We start from the raw sequence: 15,159 nt of genomic DNA on the forward strand, positions 1-15,159 counted from the left end.
CATATAATTTCATAACATTTAGGCTGCCATGAATGCAAACTTTGCAAGTCTGAGGAGGCCGATGAATCTGAATGTACAAGGTTCAGCATGAGGTTCAAAGTCATGGTTTCTCTAAAAATGAGCAAAATCCTCTTTTTCAAAGATTTTAGGAAAGGCAGATCCTCAGCTATCAGTTGTTCAATAGATTTCAGTCGGGGTAAGGGATTAAGGGGACTGCCACCATCATTAATGTTGCATAAAACAGCTTCTCAGGCAATGCAATATGAGAAAAAAATTGACATGAAGAGTCAAGATCCCTGGATCATGAGTCAGGATCTTTTAACCCAGCCTCCCCTTTGCCCATCAGCTGCTCTAAAGCTCTGTCCCATTTGATCCATTTAGATTCATTGTCTGTCAGCAGCTCTCAAATTTGGACACAGTGAGAGTGATAGGGCATGGTGAAAGAGGAATCAATGGACTGTTAGGGGTGAGACCAGGGGAAGCACAAGTGTCAGATCCCCAGTCTGAAGATAGGGGCTGAGGGAAAAATGATAGACAGTGAGACAAGTGGTTTATTTAGTAGAAGGAACCCTGAGTGGTTTCCAGTTCTGACAGTGTCGTCAAGTACTTTAAGCTACCGTGTCCTTCAGGTCTTGGCTATTAATGGGGAAAAATATACAAATTAATCTTACCTTCTATTTTCAAAACCTTTAGGCTACAACTCAGCTGCAGAATGCAGAGTAATTTGGCTTTGTCAACATTAAGATTTCAAAAGAGCTCAACTCAATGACAGAGATTAATAAAGTATATTCTGGCTGTAAAATGCTTCCCAGACATGTGTCGCCCCAGCGTGATTGATGAGCTCTGCCTCTTAGGTTTCAAGTGCCAAGAGGAATACACCTAGAGTGTGTATTCATCCTATCAACATTCTGCCATGTGTAGGAAAAAAGCAAACTTTGATACAGAGGCATCTGAGGCAAAACCAATTTTGTAAGCTTTAGCTGGTATTAATTTTGATCTGTTTGTAGAAAAGCAAAAAACTGACAAAGTACGTGAAGGATTTTAATTTGATTTATGTGGATTGTTTATATGCACTGTTGTTGTTTTCTTTGAGAAAAAAAAACACAGCTTCTAATGAATGTCCCTTACCCCCCTGGTGATTTAGGTTCCAACCAGCAGAACAAGATTTAAGTTCTATTTTCATGTGGATGTAAAATAAATTAATAAACATTGACAGCATTCGGAAAATAATTATGAGGTTGAAAGTAAAACAGATTGCAAAAGAAAAACTAAAGTCAATTGGAGTCAACTGACTCATCCCAAGACTTACTCACATAATAGCTCTGTTTGTGAAGCTCAAGTCAACTGTGTTTATGAAAAACTGACTTAGGGATTTAAGGTGGCATGTATTTTCCAGTGGATATTTAGCATTTTGGAGTAAAACCCTTCAATTATTGAGCTGTGCTCATGTGCTGTAAAGCGCTAACGCCTGGTTTTCCAGTCCTGTCTTGAAGGAGGTTGTGTTCTGTCCCGTAGGAAGTGGTAATTGAGGTGTTGGCCCATTTATGTTTGACAGTTGCATCTAAGGGATAACACTTTCCAATTCCAGCCAGCATACATCAGTCACTTGATACCTTTTTGAAAGGCCCAACGCAACCCAGGACACTTTTCACAGGCAAGGAGAGACGTGAGGAAATGAGGTTGGATATGTGCAGATGTAGCCAGTGTCTCATTCTGTGTCTCACCAAGTCTTCATGGAGCAGAAAGAGTAAATGAATATACTCAAGTACTTTAGAAATGCTAAAACTTTGCTGTAGAGATTTACCAAAAGTACTCATTCTAAGTACACTCAGACAAAAAGATGAGTCATTTTGTCAAAAAGAATTCAGTTTCTTTTCCAATCAGATTTAAGATTCCAAAAGGACACAGTTCACATTAGTCTTTTAATGGAGAAAATAAAACTTTAAAAGATGAAGTACAAAAACAAATCGAAGCCAATATAGTCTTATCTTGTTGAATATTTGCTAATAGAACCACAACTGGGCAACTTACAGCTGTTTTCATTTACAGATGAAAAGTGCAATAAATTATCCAAAAAACAGTGGTTTTGCCTGTTTTAGCCAATTTACTAAAATCACATAAACTTATTAAACGAACCGTGCCAATTTTGGTTTTTGAACGTGTTTTTCAGGCAGCCAATGGTTTCCATTAATTCCCCTGTAGTTAAATTTAAAAAAAAAGACAGACTCCTGACACTTTTATTCCGGTGGACTTCAAGTTTGTGTTCATATTTTTCAAAGATCAAAGATACAATATAACTGGGTATTAAAAGTAGTTTAAGTGCGAACTGTTTTTTGTCTGCAAACATACAAAGATCTAAAACTATATAGCATGCATATGATAATTCTTGGCCAAAATGTTTGTGAATCAGCCATCTCAATTGTCATCACAAGGTTCACTTATGTTCACTGCCTCAATGGATCGAGTTGCTCATCTCTTATCGAGATAGTTTAGATATTTGGACTTTTGGTCACATGATAACAGATAATCACATTCAACACCAGAGACCATCCTTGCATAGAGTCAAGGGATACAATCCCTCCTGATGGACCAAATGTGGCCCACCCAGTTTTTCATTTGTTCTAGTTCCATTTTTGTTACATATTGTTACATACTAAGTAGCATTTTTTAAATTATTCATAAATGGTCACTAAACAAGCTGATTTTTACTTTGTTGGTCTGGAATCTGACTTGTCACCATGATTTAAAACACAACTTTCACCCAATTATGTTGTGTAGTCAACTATATATTTTATTGACAATATGATTTGGAATAATTAGTTGTTACACGATAATAAGCCCATGTCATTGAAAACGGGACTGTGTGTAAGAGTGTAACTAACCAGATGAGTCTCTGCTGTGACTTTGTGACTCTCTTTTGGATGAAGAACTATCGTATTAACACTTTGAACAACCACACTCACACAATTTCTGTTTTGATATCATATTGTTAAAAACATATAATAAAACACAAATACCAACACACTGACCAGTCTCCATGACTATTATGACAGTACCATAACCTGTTGATCCCAGATCTGTGCAGTAGAATTGATCTAATTACTGCCTATTTGTAAATAGCGGTGAATGTTTGTCAAACTGCTGTGGAAGAAAGTCTCTCATTTTATTCCAGCTCTAACAGTCCTTCACAAGGTACCTTACATTATATAACTGGTCAAAAAAATTTGCCAATACGCTTTTTTCAGCTGGTCACAAGCAGCAGATGTAGAAAAATACAGAATGTGACACTTTCATACTTCCCAGAAACAAGGAAGCATTTCAGCACTTCCTTGTTTCTGAAAAACATAAGTTCATGTTTGTCTATGTGACAGGGATATCATAGCTTTGTGTTCTCTGCTTATACTGAGTAATTTTAGTATATCCTTCGAGAGTTGTACATTTAAGTGTACATTCGATTGGTCTTCTCCTCAGTCTTGTCCTTTTGTCTCTCACTCTTAAAGTACTACTGCTTGAACCGGGGAAGGTGGTTTCATACTCAGCAGGCCTCTTCTCGTCCAGCCATAGTACAAGCTTTTCTACGCTTGGCTTCCCCTCTCAGTTGGAATGTGATATTTTGATTTGTAGTGTGGCTCTGTAAATGAAACATAGCTTAATTGAAACTGATTATCACAGAACCTTAACAACTCCCCGTCATTATTCTTCCAAGCTTAGTGGCAAGTTTCCTTCCCACAGTGGATGTTGCACATGTGCCCTCCTGTCACTCCTCAAACTGTGCTCCTTTTTTTCTTACTTCATGATTGGGTGAAGTGGTCCTCATCATAATGCTCTTTTCCAAATTGCTTTTAACGGCTTTTGTGGATCTGTCTGATGCCAGCCTGCGTCGGAAAAATAAATGATGTTGGTTTCTCGAGAAGCTGTTACAGGATGCCACAAAGCCAAACCACCCACCAAACTAGCAGTTAAACATCGCCAGAACCCTGCGGAACATTAATGCCCCATCCGTCATCAACGCCTTCAATCATCATTCCGCTTGTTTACGTCATTTTAGAGTTAAGACCGACTAAAAACAAGCAGCCGCTTCGTCTAAAAGCCTCCGAGTTTCTGGTTGGATTGTCATTTGAGGGCTTAGAGAAAGAGGGCATGGGTTCCATCGGCGATGGCTGTACTCCTTTAAAGAAGGCCGTGATCTATCTCCAACTAAAGAGATTTACTGTGTGTTTATGAGTTCACTCCTTTTTGTCTTTATCAGCCATAAAATCAGCCTTCAAACACACACATGAACACGCTCACTGCCTGTGAGACAGATGCAAAATGCTTCGGCAAAGCCTTCCAAACTTTTTGATGTAAATATTTGAATGAGCCTAATTGACTTGTCCCTTGATTAAAAAAAAAAAAAAATGAATCAATACTGAGAGACGGTTTATTTTGGCAGAAGATCACACTTTTAGAACCCCAACATTCCACATCATCCTGCCACTCAGTCTACTTGATACTGCAGTATCGAACATTCACAAGTGCTGCTCCGCACACGTCTCTCCACATACAAACTTCTGAGAGTGGATGTAGGATAACCAAAAAAGCTTAACACAGGGGCACACATGTCAGTCTGTGTGTGTGGCATGTTTAAAGACAATATAGAGGCCCACATGTGAGAGGGTTTGGTCCCTGCTGTGGGAATGTGTGTGTGGTGTTGGGAAGTGGGAGGAGGTGAGCTGTGTCAGGCAGATGGAGAAGCTCTGTATGCGACTTCTTGTCCCACAAGCCTCCCTTTTGATACAAGCAGTGTAAACATCTCTGTTTGTGGAGAGAAAGTGACTAGGAGGGAGGTGCTCCTCTTCAACAACTGCTTTTGAGGTGCCTTGGAGCAAAGGACTTGATCCACTTTGATGCTAGCTGCTCAGACACTTGTAACAGAAGATGGTTGCACTGATTGGTGCTGAAAAAGAGCATATGTGGTCAGTCATCTTTTCCCATTAATTTGTTTTTAAATAGTGAAGAGTCAAAGTTCATACCTGACCTTGGAACAATAGTTAACAAAAAAATCTCACAACAAGCTATCAGTCTCTCATTGTAGTGAGATACTGTATGTAAATTATGTCTGTAAACAGACAATAAAATTGAATGTTTAATATGGTCTGTTTGTTTGTGTTAGTTGAACTGACCCCTCATGATAAAGGGCAGTGCTGAAAGAGTTATTCAAAACCTTTACTTAAGGAAAAGTAGCAATACAACAATGTAATAGTCCATTTCAGGTGAAGGCCCTACCTTACTTAGGTACAGTACAGAAATATTATTGGCAAAATGTAACAAAAGCAAAAGGACTCATTAGGCAGCATAATGGCCTCTCTCAGCACTATATCACTATTCAAGATAGTATTGATGCATAAACGTGTTAGAGGCATTGAGGCATGTTGTAGCTGGTGCTGCTCTTTTATATACTGTTTTGGCAGTTTAATCTATAATAGTGCATCATATTTTATTGGTTGATCATACATATTGTAAGTTGTATCTACTGGAGCAGAAGTATTGTAGAACACTGCAGAAAGTTGAAATACTCGAGAAGTACAAGTGAAATAGTCGGCTAAATTTACATAGTTACATCCCGCTTTACTCTAGAACAAAGATGTTTTATATTGTGAAACCTTTGTACTGAAGAGGTCATAGCTCTAGCAACAATATAGCAAAAATTCAACACTTTCTTGCAAGATCATGAAATTACCAGATAAATTACTTGTTGTTATAGTAACATATTACGATGAAAAGGGGTTCTCCACATCTTCCAGCAATTTGCTGCTGAGTGAACACACATTAAGAGAGGGAGAGCTCATGAATCATCATTGCCCGCTGGACGTCTGGCTGAGTTGCCCAGCCTGCCCTTTGTGTGGCCTTGGCACACTGCGCTGAGGCAGAGCGCGCCGACATTTGACCTCGTCATAAAAGACTTCTTGAGGGGTGTTGGCGGCTTGCCACCATGTTAATGAAGCCACCCATGAGCCGCTATCAAGGAATGCAAAAATCCCCCTCATAACTGCAACCTCAGTGAGCCTTTGTGAAACTGATACCAGTTTGCTGAGGTGACGGTTGTTGACTGTGTTATAAAAGGCCTCATGTGAGCCACACTGACTTACACACCCTGTGTTTTTATGTGAAAAATGTGGAAAAAATTTTCTGTGTTTGTGTTTCTGTCTATCAATTGTTTACATATTTACTTCTTGTGTGTGTCCATATGTTACTGCTTGTATGTGTGCATTGGATTGAATATGGGTTTCTACCACTTACTGGCATTGTGTGTACATATGGCTGTGTGCCCCCCTTGAATGCACGTATGTGACATGCCCTGAGTTGTGTAGGTGGCGATACACTGCGGTCAGTATGTCACGCAGCCGGGTCCCAAGGGCGAGTGGGGGTCGGGTAATAACCACACAATGATGTGCTTTATGGGTAATAACACTGATAGTCTCCGTCCTCTGAGCCCTGTGCCCCGAGACATTTAGGCTCATTGAATGTTAACTATCGTCACATTCTTACTGTGTCTGTCCTTTGTGCTGACAGTCTGCCGTCTTCTCCACAGATCGAAAATGTGGACGCCTGCCTCAGTTTCCTGGACGCCAGAGGAGTGAATGTACAAGGGCTCTCAGCAGAAGGTAAGAAGAATACACAATATGCAATTCATGATCTGATTAAACTCCTAATTGAATCAGTGGAATAGCAGAACTGGGATCTCCCTGTTGTATTTCTCAATTCTAGACCTGGAAAATTAATTTGGCTCCAGCACCACCAAACCTTCTGTGGGTAGCTTTCCATTTCTTCACAGTACCAAAAATCATCAAAAAAACTGGTTAAAGCCTGTTTCCAAGACATACTATTATACTTCACAGCAATGGAATTTACCACATTGGTATCATGGCAGGGGTGCACAGTTTATCCATCTCCAGCTTTCACTATGGCAGTGTAGGCAATCATTAGGGCATCCCAGTGGATTGCGGGAGGATAAAAACTGCAGAGAGAGATTTGCCTTCCTCATCAGGGTATACTGTACATGGCTTATATAACACCCTTTCATAGCAGTGCTTTGTACTGAATGACTGCTCGCCAAACTGAATGATAAGCTAAAACTGTCTCACAAGGCCAGGGTTAAAATTACAGTTAAGTTCCAAAGTACATGTTATGATTATGTTTTACACTTAATTTGGACTCTGCAGGAGGAACTCAAGATTCCTTCAAAGTTCGTAAATAAATCCAATTGCAGTCAATTTTTTCACTGCATGCAAAGAGCTGCTGTAAAGTCCTACTGGCGAATCCCAACAGATGCGTTGTGTGGCATTGTGTCATTTGATTTGTGCCACTTGACACCCATAGCCCACATCTGACCTGCCGTACATTAAGATGTAGTCATGGTGCTGTAGCTAGCAGCCTATCTCCCTATCTCTGGAGTAGATTTTGGCTTTCCTGTGAAAAAACTGTCTCTCCGAAATGTAAACTTTTATGTGCTAAGAAAACCAGCCCTGTTTACAGCTTTGTGACCGTGGATTTTTCAAACAATCCATTGAGTTTGAGTAAATGGTCTATTTAGCTTCAGAACTGGGAGAATTTTCTCAACCCAGAAAGGATCACTTAAGCCCTTATCTTTTCAGAACAATTCAAAATAACCAAAATTGGGATACATAGTTTTCAATGGACAGCAGCGAAATGAGAGAAAAACGCTGCTTTTCTGGAGCTTTTAATGTGTGTCAACAATGTGAAATAGTACAATGGCGTATATTGATGTTAATATTGTGTGAGGTTATTTAGAAAACAGTATACGCAGATGTATTGGCATCTGTTGCCGGTGTGTTGCCCTTTACTCTGTCCTCACACTATAAATTCATCAGTCTTGATTTAAAATTAAATGCCTGCATTGTCTGCAAAGAACTGTCTGTGTACTGCACAGTACAGTATTATTCCAGGGTAGAAGGGGAGTTTATACATGAAAGAAAACCCAAACTGGTTCTTTTTGTTTGGGGTTTTCTTACAGTCCCATACTAGTACATCTCAGTTATTCTAGCAGAAATTGTCTACAGCTGTTATTTAGGACCTGTGCTTGCCCAGACCTCATGTTGTTTCTGCTCTCCTTTAAACATTAAAGAGGTGAACGTGCCCTTGACCTCTCCATCAGCAGAAATAGTCTGACAGCCTGACACACTGACCGACAGCTCTTAATTCTATGCCCCCCACTACAGCACTAAAAACAGCAAAGTGACTCGCTAGGCTTGGAATTTCAAAGTAGGTCTGTAAATATATGGGCTATTGGGTTACTCTGTCCATTGCTGTTGCTGCTGCATTTCATCACTCCTTTCACTCGGTCCGTCTTTCTCTCCCTCACTCTCTGCCTTTGTTGGCCTTATTCTCAAGACTTACAGTGCATGTGTGGTGTATGTTTGTGAGTTGAATCAGATGGCCATGCCTTCACTCTCATGTCTTCAATCAGCCCAGGGCTTTCCAGATTCTGTTGGCTGGCATATGCAGTCTTTATTATCATTTTACGAGGCATGGGAAAAAAATAAAGTGGAATGTTTGATGTGCAGACAGGAACCTAGAACTTGCTTATTGTAATAACCTCTCTAGAAGTCCCCTTGCATCTCTCTGGTGGGAGGCTGTAAACCGAAGTTCCTCATCTTGTTGAAGAGTGTTGGTTCCCCTGCAGACGTTTCCTGCTAAGGGAGGCGATAGGCTATAATGAAAACAAGTCCAAGCCCTTTTTTTCCATGCAAGAAAAGAAAAATAATGCTACAGAGTCGTATGACACCAAGGGGCTTTTGACTAGAGGACTACAGGTGAAAACCCAGATCATTAGAACATGACGGGGAAAAAAAATTAATAAGGTACCGACCCTTACAAACCAGAGTTAAACAACTTGACAGATCCCAATGTTAATATGTGTGGGTTTGATTGAGAAGCATCGTTTTCACCTTTATTTACACCATATATCTCAGTATTAAGTATTGGATTGGCACGAAGTTTTGTACGGGCATTCATGATTTCCAGATGATGAATCCTAATGACTCTGTTGATCCCCTGGCTTTGCCTCTAGCTCATCCATGAGGTGGACATTTGTGGCTTTAGGTTAAACATCTTGACAACTATTGGCTGGATCACCACAGAATTTGGCACATTCATGCCCCATCAGGATAAATTTTAATCATTTTGGTGATCCCTTAACTTTCTATCTAGCACCATCATCAGGTCACAGTTTTAATTCGTTCAGTACCCAGAGGTGTAGTGCTATTTGTTGAAGTACCGGAGCGCACTTATGACGCGCGTACATGTTGTGGCTCGTTTCGAAGGTTATGCAACCACTGTTCCTACAGTGTCAAGTTTACGTACATTAGTCGACTAGAACTCACCACATGATCAAATGTGGTCAAATATTAGACTGACTTTATTATCAGTTTCATGTGTTTTGAATGATTTCACTTACTTACAGTGGGGTCCAAAAGTCTACTTGAGTCGGGGAAATGAAGCCGCATTCGAAACATCCATTCTGATTAAAAGTTGCAGTGTGGGTAGAGGTCAGGCTCATCTGATGACAACATAGCTAAGCAAGCTTTAAGTTTCCTGCGAGCATCGTGGATGCAGCACAGGCTATCCAAGTTTAATAGGCTGGATTTGTAATGTTTCTTTGTAAATGCACCACAAATAAAGAAATCGGCAGAAGAGTGAATGATGAATGAAAGGATGTTTTGCTTCTTTTTCATCTTTACTAGTTAATGTTGGCTAGGCAGAAAAAATAATTTAATTCACTAGTACATGAGTTGACGGTGTGAGTCAATCAATACCTAAAGTGTCAATATGACGATTTTGACCGTTCCATTTGTTTTGATTGGAGCTCTTGCATGACATACACTTTAGTGATGATTGGGTGTTCAAGCACTTAAAAAAATGTATATGAATTTAAACCGGATTATGAGAATCGCAAATATTCTATTTCCTCACTTAGAGAAAAAAAGTGGTTGAGCATCGTTTCTGTGCGCTCCGGCAGCACTACACCATATGTCAATACCGTGATTTATGATCAAATACTTGCAAAACTGACAACATTCCCATCAGCCTAAGCAGACTTTGTGTTTAGTGCTAATTGAGAAATTTTAGCATGCTAACTCACTAACCTAATATGGTGAACATGTTGAACATTATACCTGCTAAACATAAGCATGTTAGCATTGTCATTGTGAACATGCATTTAGCTGCAAGCACTGCTCTGCGTAAGTACACCCCGACAGGGCCACCAGTGTAGCTGTAGACTCTTAGTCTTGTTATAAAGAAAAGGCTCCACTTACTCGAACTCGCAAATGACCCCTTAACAAAAAAAATATATCAAAAGCAACAAAAGTTTTACAACTTGAAATGTGATAATTATGCACAGGAAGTTCAGTCTACTGTTTCCAGGCATAAAAAGCAGGTGCAAGGTCCTTAAACACACATTTCCTGTAGTTGATAATGGCCTACAGTGAGGGCCTAGAGGAGATCATTAAAGCTTCTTTCCAGTGCAGGGTGCCTTTAACTGAGACCTTAGCAGAATAGGCTCTTCTTGGTTGTAGTGCTAACGGGCAACCCACAGTATGACCTGCTCACCACAATAAAGTCCCTGTTTCTTGATCTCAGTGGGTGATTTTTTTAAAAATAGGTCTGATTTCATTAGTCCACTTAAACACTCATCTGTGCTGTGTCAGCAGAAGGTACACACTGGTCCTCTGACCAGAAGGTGAGGCCTAGGGCGAGGGTAAGGCTAGCGTAAAGTCTGACTGTGTAATAAAAACTGGGGTAGAAAACAAAACCTAACAGTGAAACAAAGGTTGTTTAGAACTCAATTGGGGATTCATAATTAAATGGAATTCAAAAAAAGGAATTAAACCAAGTTTACTAAAAGAAGTTGAGGGCAGCAGCAGAAGGAAAGACAGAACCATCTGTGGAGGTGTAAGGAGAGACCCTGACTGGACATATATTGTCTAGGGATTAAACCCGAGAATGGCTGATTAATTATGTAAAGACAGATTATAAAGTCCTTCAGTGCTCAGACAGTATTTGTCTTCTACTTTGTATTAACCAGCTGTGCTAGAACCTTTCCTTCACCTCCTCCAAATTGCTCTGTGACTCATGAAATAACTAACCTCTCCAAATAAGAAAAAAAAGATTGAATGAAACCATGTCAACCACTTAAACGGCCTCCAGAAGCAAAGGCACAACTTCATTGAGCAAGGGCCAAGAAGAAACACTTATCTTCTACACTGCTCCAGAGCGGCAAGAGTCCTTCTTTCGGCAGATGAAAAGGCTGTTTGCTGACAAAAATGTCTTATGGGAGCTTTGCCAATGTAATCCATTTATCCTTTTCTCTATCAAAACATCTCCCTAAATTCTCAGAAACTTGAAAAAGGTGTCTCTCCTACATCATTTTGGAAGGAACAGTCAGTAAGGTGCTACTTTGTCCCTGCTGCTAGTGAGAGTGCTTGAGATTTTGACAAAAGTCAGTCACTCTGCACAGGATGTACATTTACCAAGCCCTTTATTAGTAACACCTGCACATTTGATTATTCATGCAGTTATCCAATCAGCCAATCATGTGGCAGCAGCGCAATGCATAAAAACCCGGAGATACAGCTCAGGAGCTTCAGTTAATGTTCACATCAAACATCAGAATAAGGAGAAAATGTGATCTCAGTGTTTCTGAAACTGCTGATCTCCTGGTATTTTTCACAAACAACAGTTTCTAGAGTTTACTCCGAATGGAGTCAAAAACAAAAACACATCTAGTGAGCAGCAGTTCTGAGGACAGAAACGCCTTGTTAATGAGACAGGTCAGAGGAGAATTGCCAGACTGGTTGGAGCTGACAGAAAGGTTACGGTAACTCAGATAACCACTCTTTACAACTGTGGTGAGCAGAAAAGCATCTCAGAATGAACAACACGTCCAAACCTGAGTTGGATGGGCTACAAAAGCAGAAGACCATGTCAGGTTCCACTCCTTTCAGCCAAGAACAGAAATCTGAGGCTGCAGTGCACACAGGCTCAACAACACTGGACAGTTGAAGGCAGGAAAAACATAGCCTGTTCTGATGAATCTGGATTTCTGCTGAGGAAGCAGATGGTAGGGTCAGAGTTTGGCATCAACAGCATGAATCCATGGACCCAACCTGCCTTGTGTCAAAAGTGTAGGCTGGTGGCGGTGTAATGGTGTGGGTAATGGTTTCTTGGCATAGTTTGGGCCCTTTAAAACAAATCAATCATGGTTTGAATGCCACAGCCTGTCTGAGTATTTTTGCTGACCATGTGCATCGCTTTATGGTCACAGTTTACCATCATATAATGGCTACTTCCAGCAGGATAATGCTCCATGTCACAAAGCAAAAGTCATCTCACACTGGTTACATGAACAGGAAAATGAGTTCAGTGAACCGATCCTAATTGGGTAAAACACCTTGGGATGTGGTATAAGTGGAGATCCTGAGTATGAATTTGCAGCTGACAAATCTACAAAAATACTTTACAACTACAGATAATTCTTTTTTGAACATTATACTGCAGTACCAAAATAATCACACATCAGTTGGTTTAGAGCAACCCTGTCTCCTATAAATCAGTTCATAAACAACTAATTAATGTACCAAAATTATATCTTCTTCTAATCCACATAACAATGAAATGTTTATATTGAACACATTTATAAAAGTAGGTATGCGTTGCAAATTAGCTCATCATTCAACCCTGTCTCCTAGAAACTGCATTTCTATACAACAACACAGCAAAGAAAGGACAGTTGCCAAATTGCCTGGTAATGTAACCTTGGTGTAAGCTTACGACTTGCTAGCGTTTCCAAGACATGAAATTCTCAAATAGGCTGTTCTATAGCTGACCCTGACCTTGAATGTAGCTACCGTTGTGGAATCACCCTTTTTCATCCTCTTGTCCTCATCAGTGTAATTTCTATTAAATTGAACAGTTGCCAAAAGTTTCAGTCCGCAGAAGCTCTTTGGTCAGCTGAATTTGCAACACAGTCTCACCCTAAAGCACAGAAAACACTGCTGTTCAGTCTCTGTCTGAGGCCCAGTATAAATTATTGCCTCTGGTGTTAGACAATGGAAAATACCCTCAAGAGATTAATCCTCTCCAACTTTCACACTCACCAAACATCCTAGCCATGGATGGCTAGGGAGAATGTTTGAGCCTCACCAGATTGAAAAATGGAGTAAAAAGCCCTACGTCAGCCGCTCCCATCCTTCCTGTGCCTCTGTGTGCCAGCTCTCACTGAGGGTTTGATATAAAAAGTCCATTTCACAAATGGGTGCGTTAGCCACAGTGATCAATTTTCCCTCCTCCGTGACTGCTGAATCCTATCTCGGCTGTGTGTTCAGGAATCTGTAAGAGATGCATTTGTTTGAGTTTTGTCTGAGATGAACTCAGGAACTGTCGAGGATAAGATTAACACTAAGGACAAAGTTACCCATTGAATAGGGGGGCGTTCTTGCTTTTACCAGCTCAGCATATTTAAGAGTTAACTTTGTCTGCAGAACTGGAGTTTCTTGGAGATCTGATACCCCAAACATGAATATAATCTCTTGAATTCTCAGGCAGTACTCACACCTCGTTTGAGTTCATTTTCGATATTAATAAGGATTTTTTTTAAATTGGGTTTTACTCCTTTTTGCCCGTATCTGTGCTGCTGTTTTTCTAACTTTTTTCATTTTAGTTGTAATTTAGATAGTGAAATCCAACACAGCTGTTATCATTTTTCTTTTTATCTCAGCCATTAAAATAATTTAACAATACAAAGTAATGTGTCACTTTTGTCAGTGTCCAATCACTGTACCAACAGCACCTATAAATACACTATCAGTTCCTCATTTTATGGCAAATGCAGAACTGTAAATGAAGTTCCTGTTGTATATTTTTTGCTTTTTGGCCTCAGACTTGCCCTCATACCAGACCTCTGTCAGTGAAACACCAGAGTAGAAGTTCCCATGCTGAGCTACACTCCTAAATTAACCACCTGTTTGTTAGCTTATGTATGTGAGCAGATGCTTTATTTTAGATCTATGACAACTGTTTGCTCTTGTCCGAGTAAGTGTTATTTCATGCAGAATACAATTAAGTGACTCTGTACAGTAAAGGCTATAACTCTGCATATTATATAGGCTACTGTGAATCAATATCTACATTAAGCCATTGTATAATTGTATAATTGCTCTTATAAAACTTTTATCCTGGTTGCACAACAGCTGCACCAAGTGAATTTTCTTTTAAATAGTCAACATATGTTAACTTTACAGTTTTTGAAATACAAAATAAATGGTCTGGAAAATATTATTTTGTTGTTTGTCTGGTTCCACACAATGAAAAACAAGTTCTGCACGATTTTCATTTGCAAATATAAATGTATCCCAATAAAATAGAGGGTAGATGCAGGCTGTAAATCATTATATGCAGTAGGAATGCATAATGGATGCAGGATGAATTCAAATTTTCCTTCTGTCTTGTCCTTCCAGAGATCAGGAATGGCAATCTAAAGAGCATCCTGGGCCTCTTCTTCATCCTGTCGCGCTACAAGCAGCAACAACAACAACAGCAGCAGTACTACCAGTCCCTGGTGGAGCTCAGCCAGCAGACCAGCAGCACCACACCATCCGCAAGCAGCCACAAGACACAAGAGATGCAGTCCAGGTATGTTACACTGTAGAAGCTCCATGTAGTTGTGACACGGTAGTTTGGTGATGGTTGGGTCTCATTTGGGGCAGAGGTAGTCTACAGGTCAGAGAGGCAAGCTGATGTCAGTGGTTTGAATTACTGGAGCATTTATTTTTTAGGATGCATGTTGGAACAGAGGTCGACTGATTTATCCCTTTTGGATGCTTAATCAGGTCCAGTTAGTGCTTTTGTAAACAGGAAATTGATGGATATGACCCACTGTCAGTGGAAATTAATAACAGCCTTTGCGGAAGGTGTTTCTGATTAAATGCTCAGGGGGCTTTTGCTACGTCTGCTCCATGAGGAAATTTTGACAGAGACGAGTCAAATTGGCTGACAGCAGGGTAGAGAAGTCACATTAGATTTACATTTTTAATTCAGTCCTAGCCTCAGATTGTATTGGAAATACGTTTATTCATTCTCTGGTAGAGAGATAAATGAGAA

General features: G+C 40.0%; 1 protein-coding gene across 5 annotated transcripts in view; it reads left to right on the forward strand.

The window, feature by feature from the left end:
- The window catches only part of nav3 (neuron navigator 3), a 343,409-nt gene that overhangs the window by 216,506 nt on the left and 111,744 nt on the right, over nt 1-15,159 (forward strand). For all 5 annotated transcript variants that reach the window (XM_040143100.1, XM_040143064.1, XM_040143071.1 and 2 more), the window contains 2 exons: nt 6,572-6,644; nt 14,517-14,691. In XM_040143100.1, the coding sequence (XP_039999034.1) occupies nt 6,572-6,644; nt 14,517-14,691 (248 nt within the window). The remainder of the gene's footprint in view (nt 1-6,571; nt 6,645-14,516; nt 14,692-15,159) is intronic.

This window comes from Xiphias gladius, chromosome 2, assembly GCF_016859285.1.
Source record: "Xiphias gladius isolate SHS-SW01 ecotype Sanya breed wild chromosome 2, ASM1685928v1, whole genome shotgun sequence".
Lineage (NCBI taxonomy): Eukaryota > Metazoa > Chordata > Actinopteri > Istiophoriformes > Xiphiidae > Xiphias > Xiphias gladius.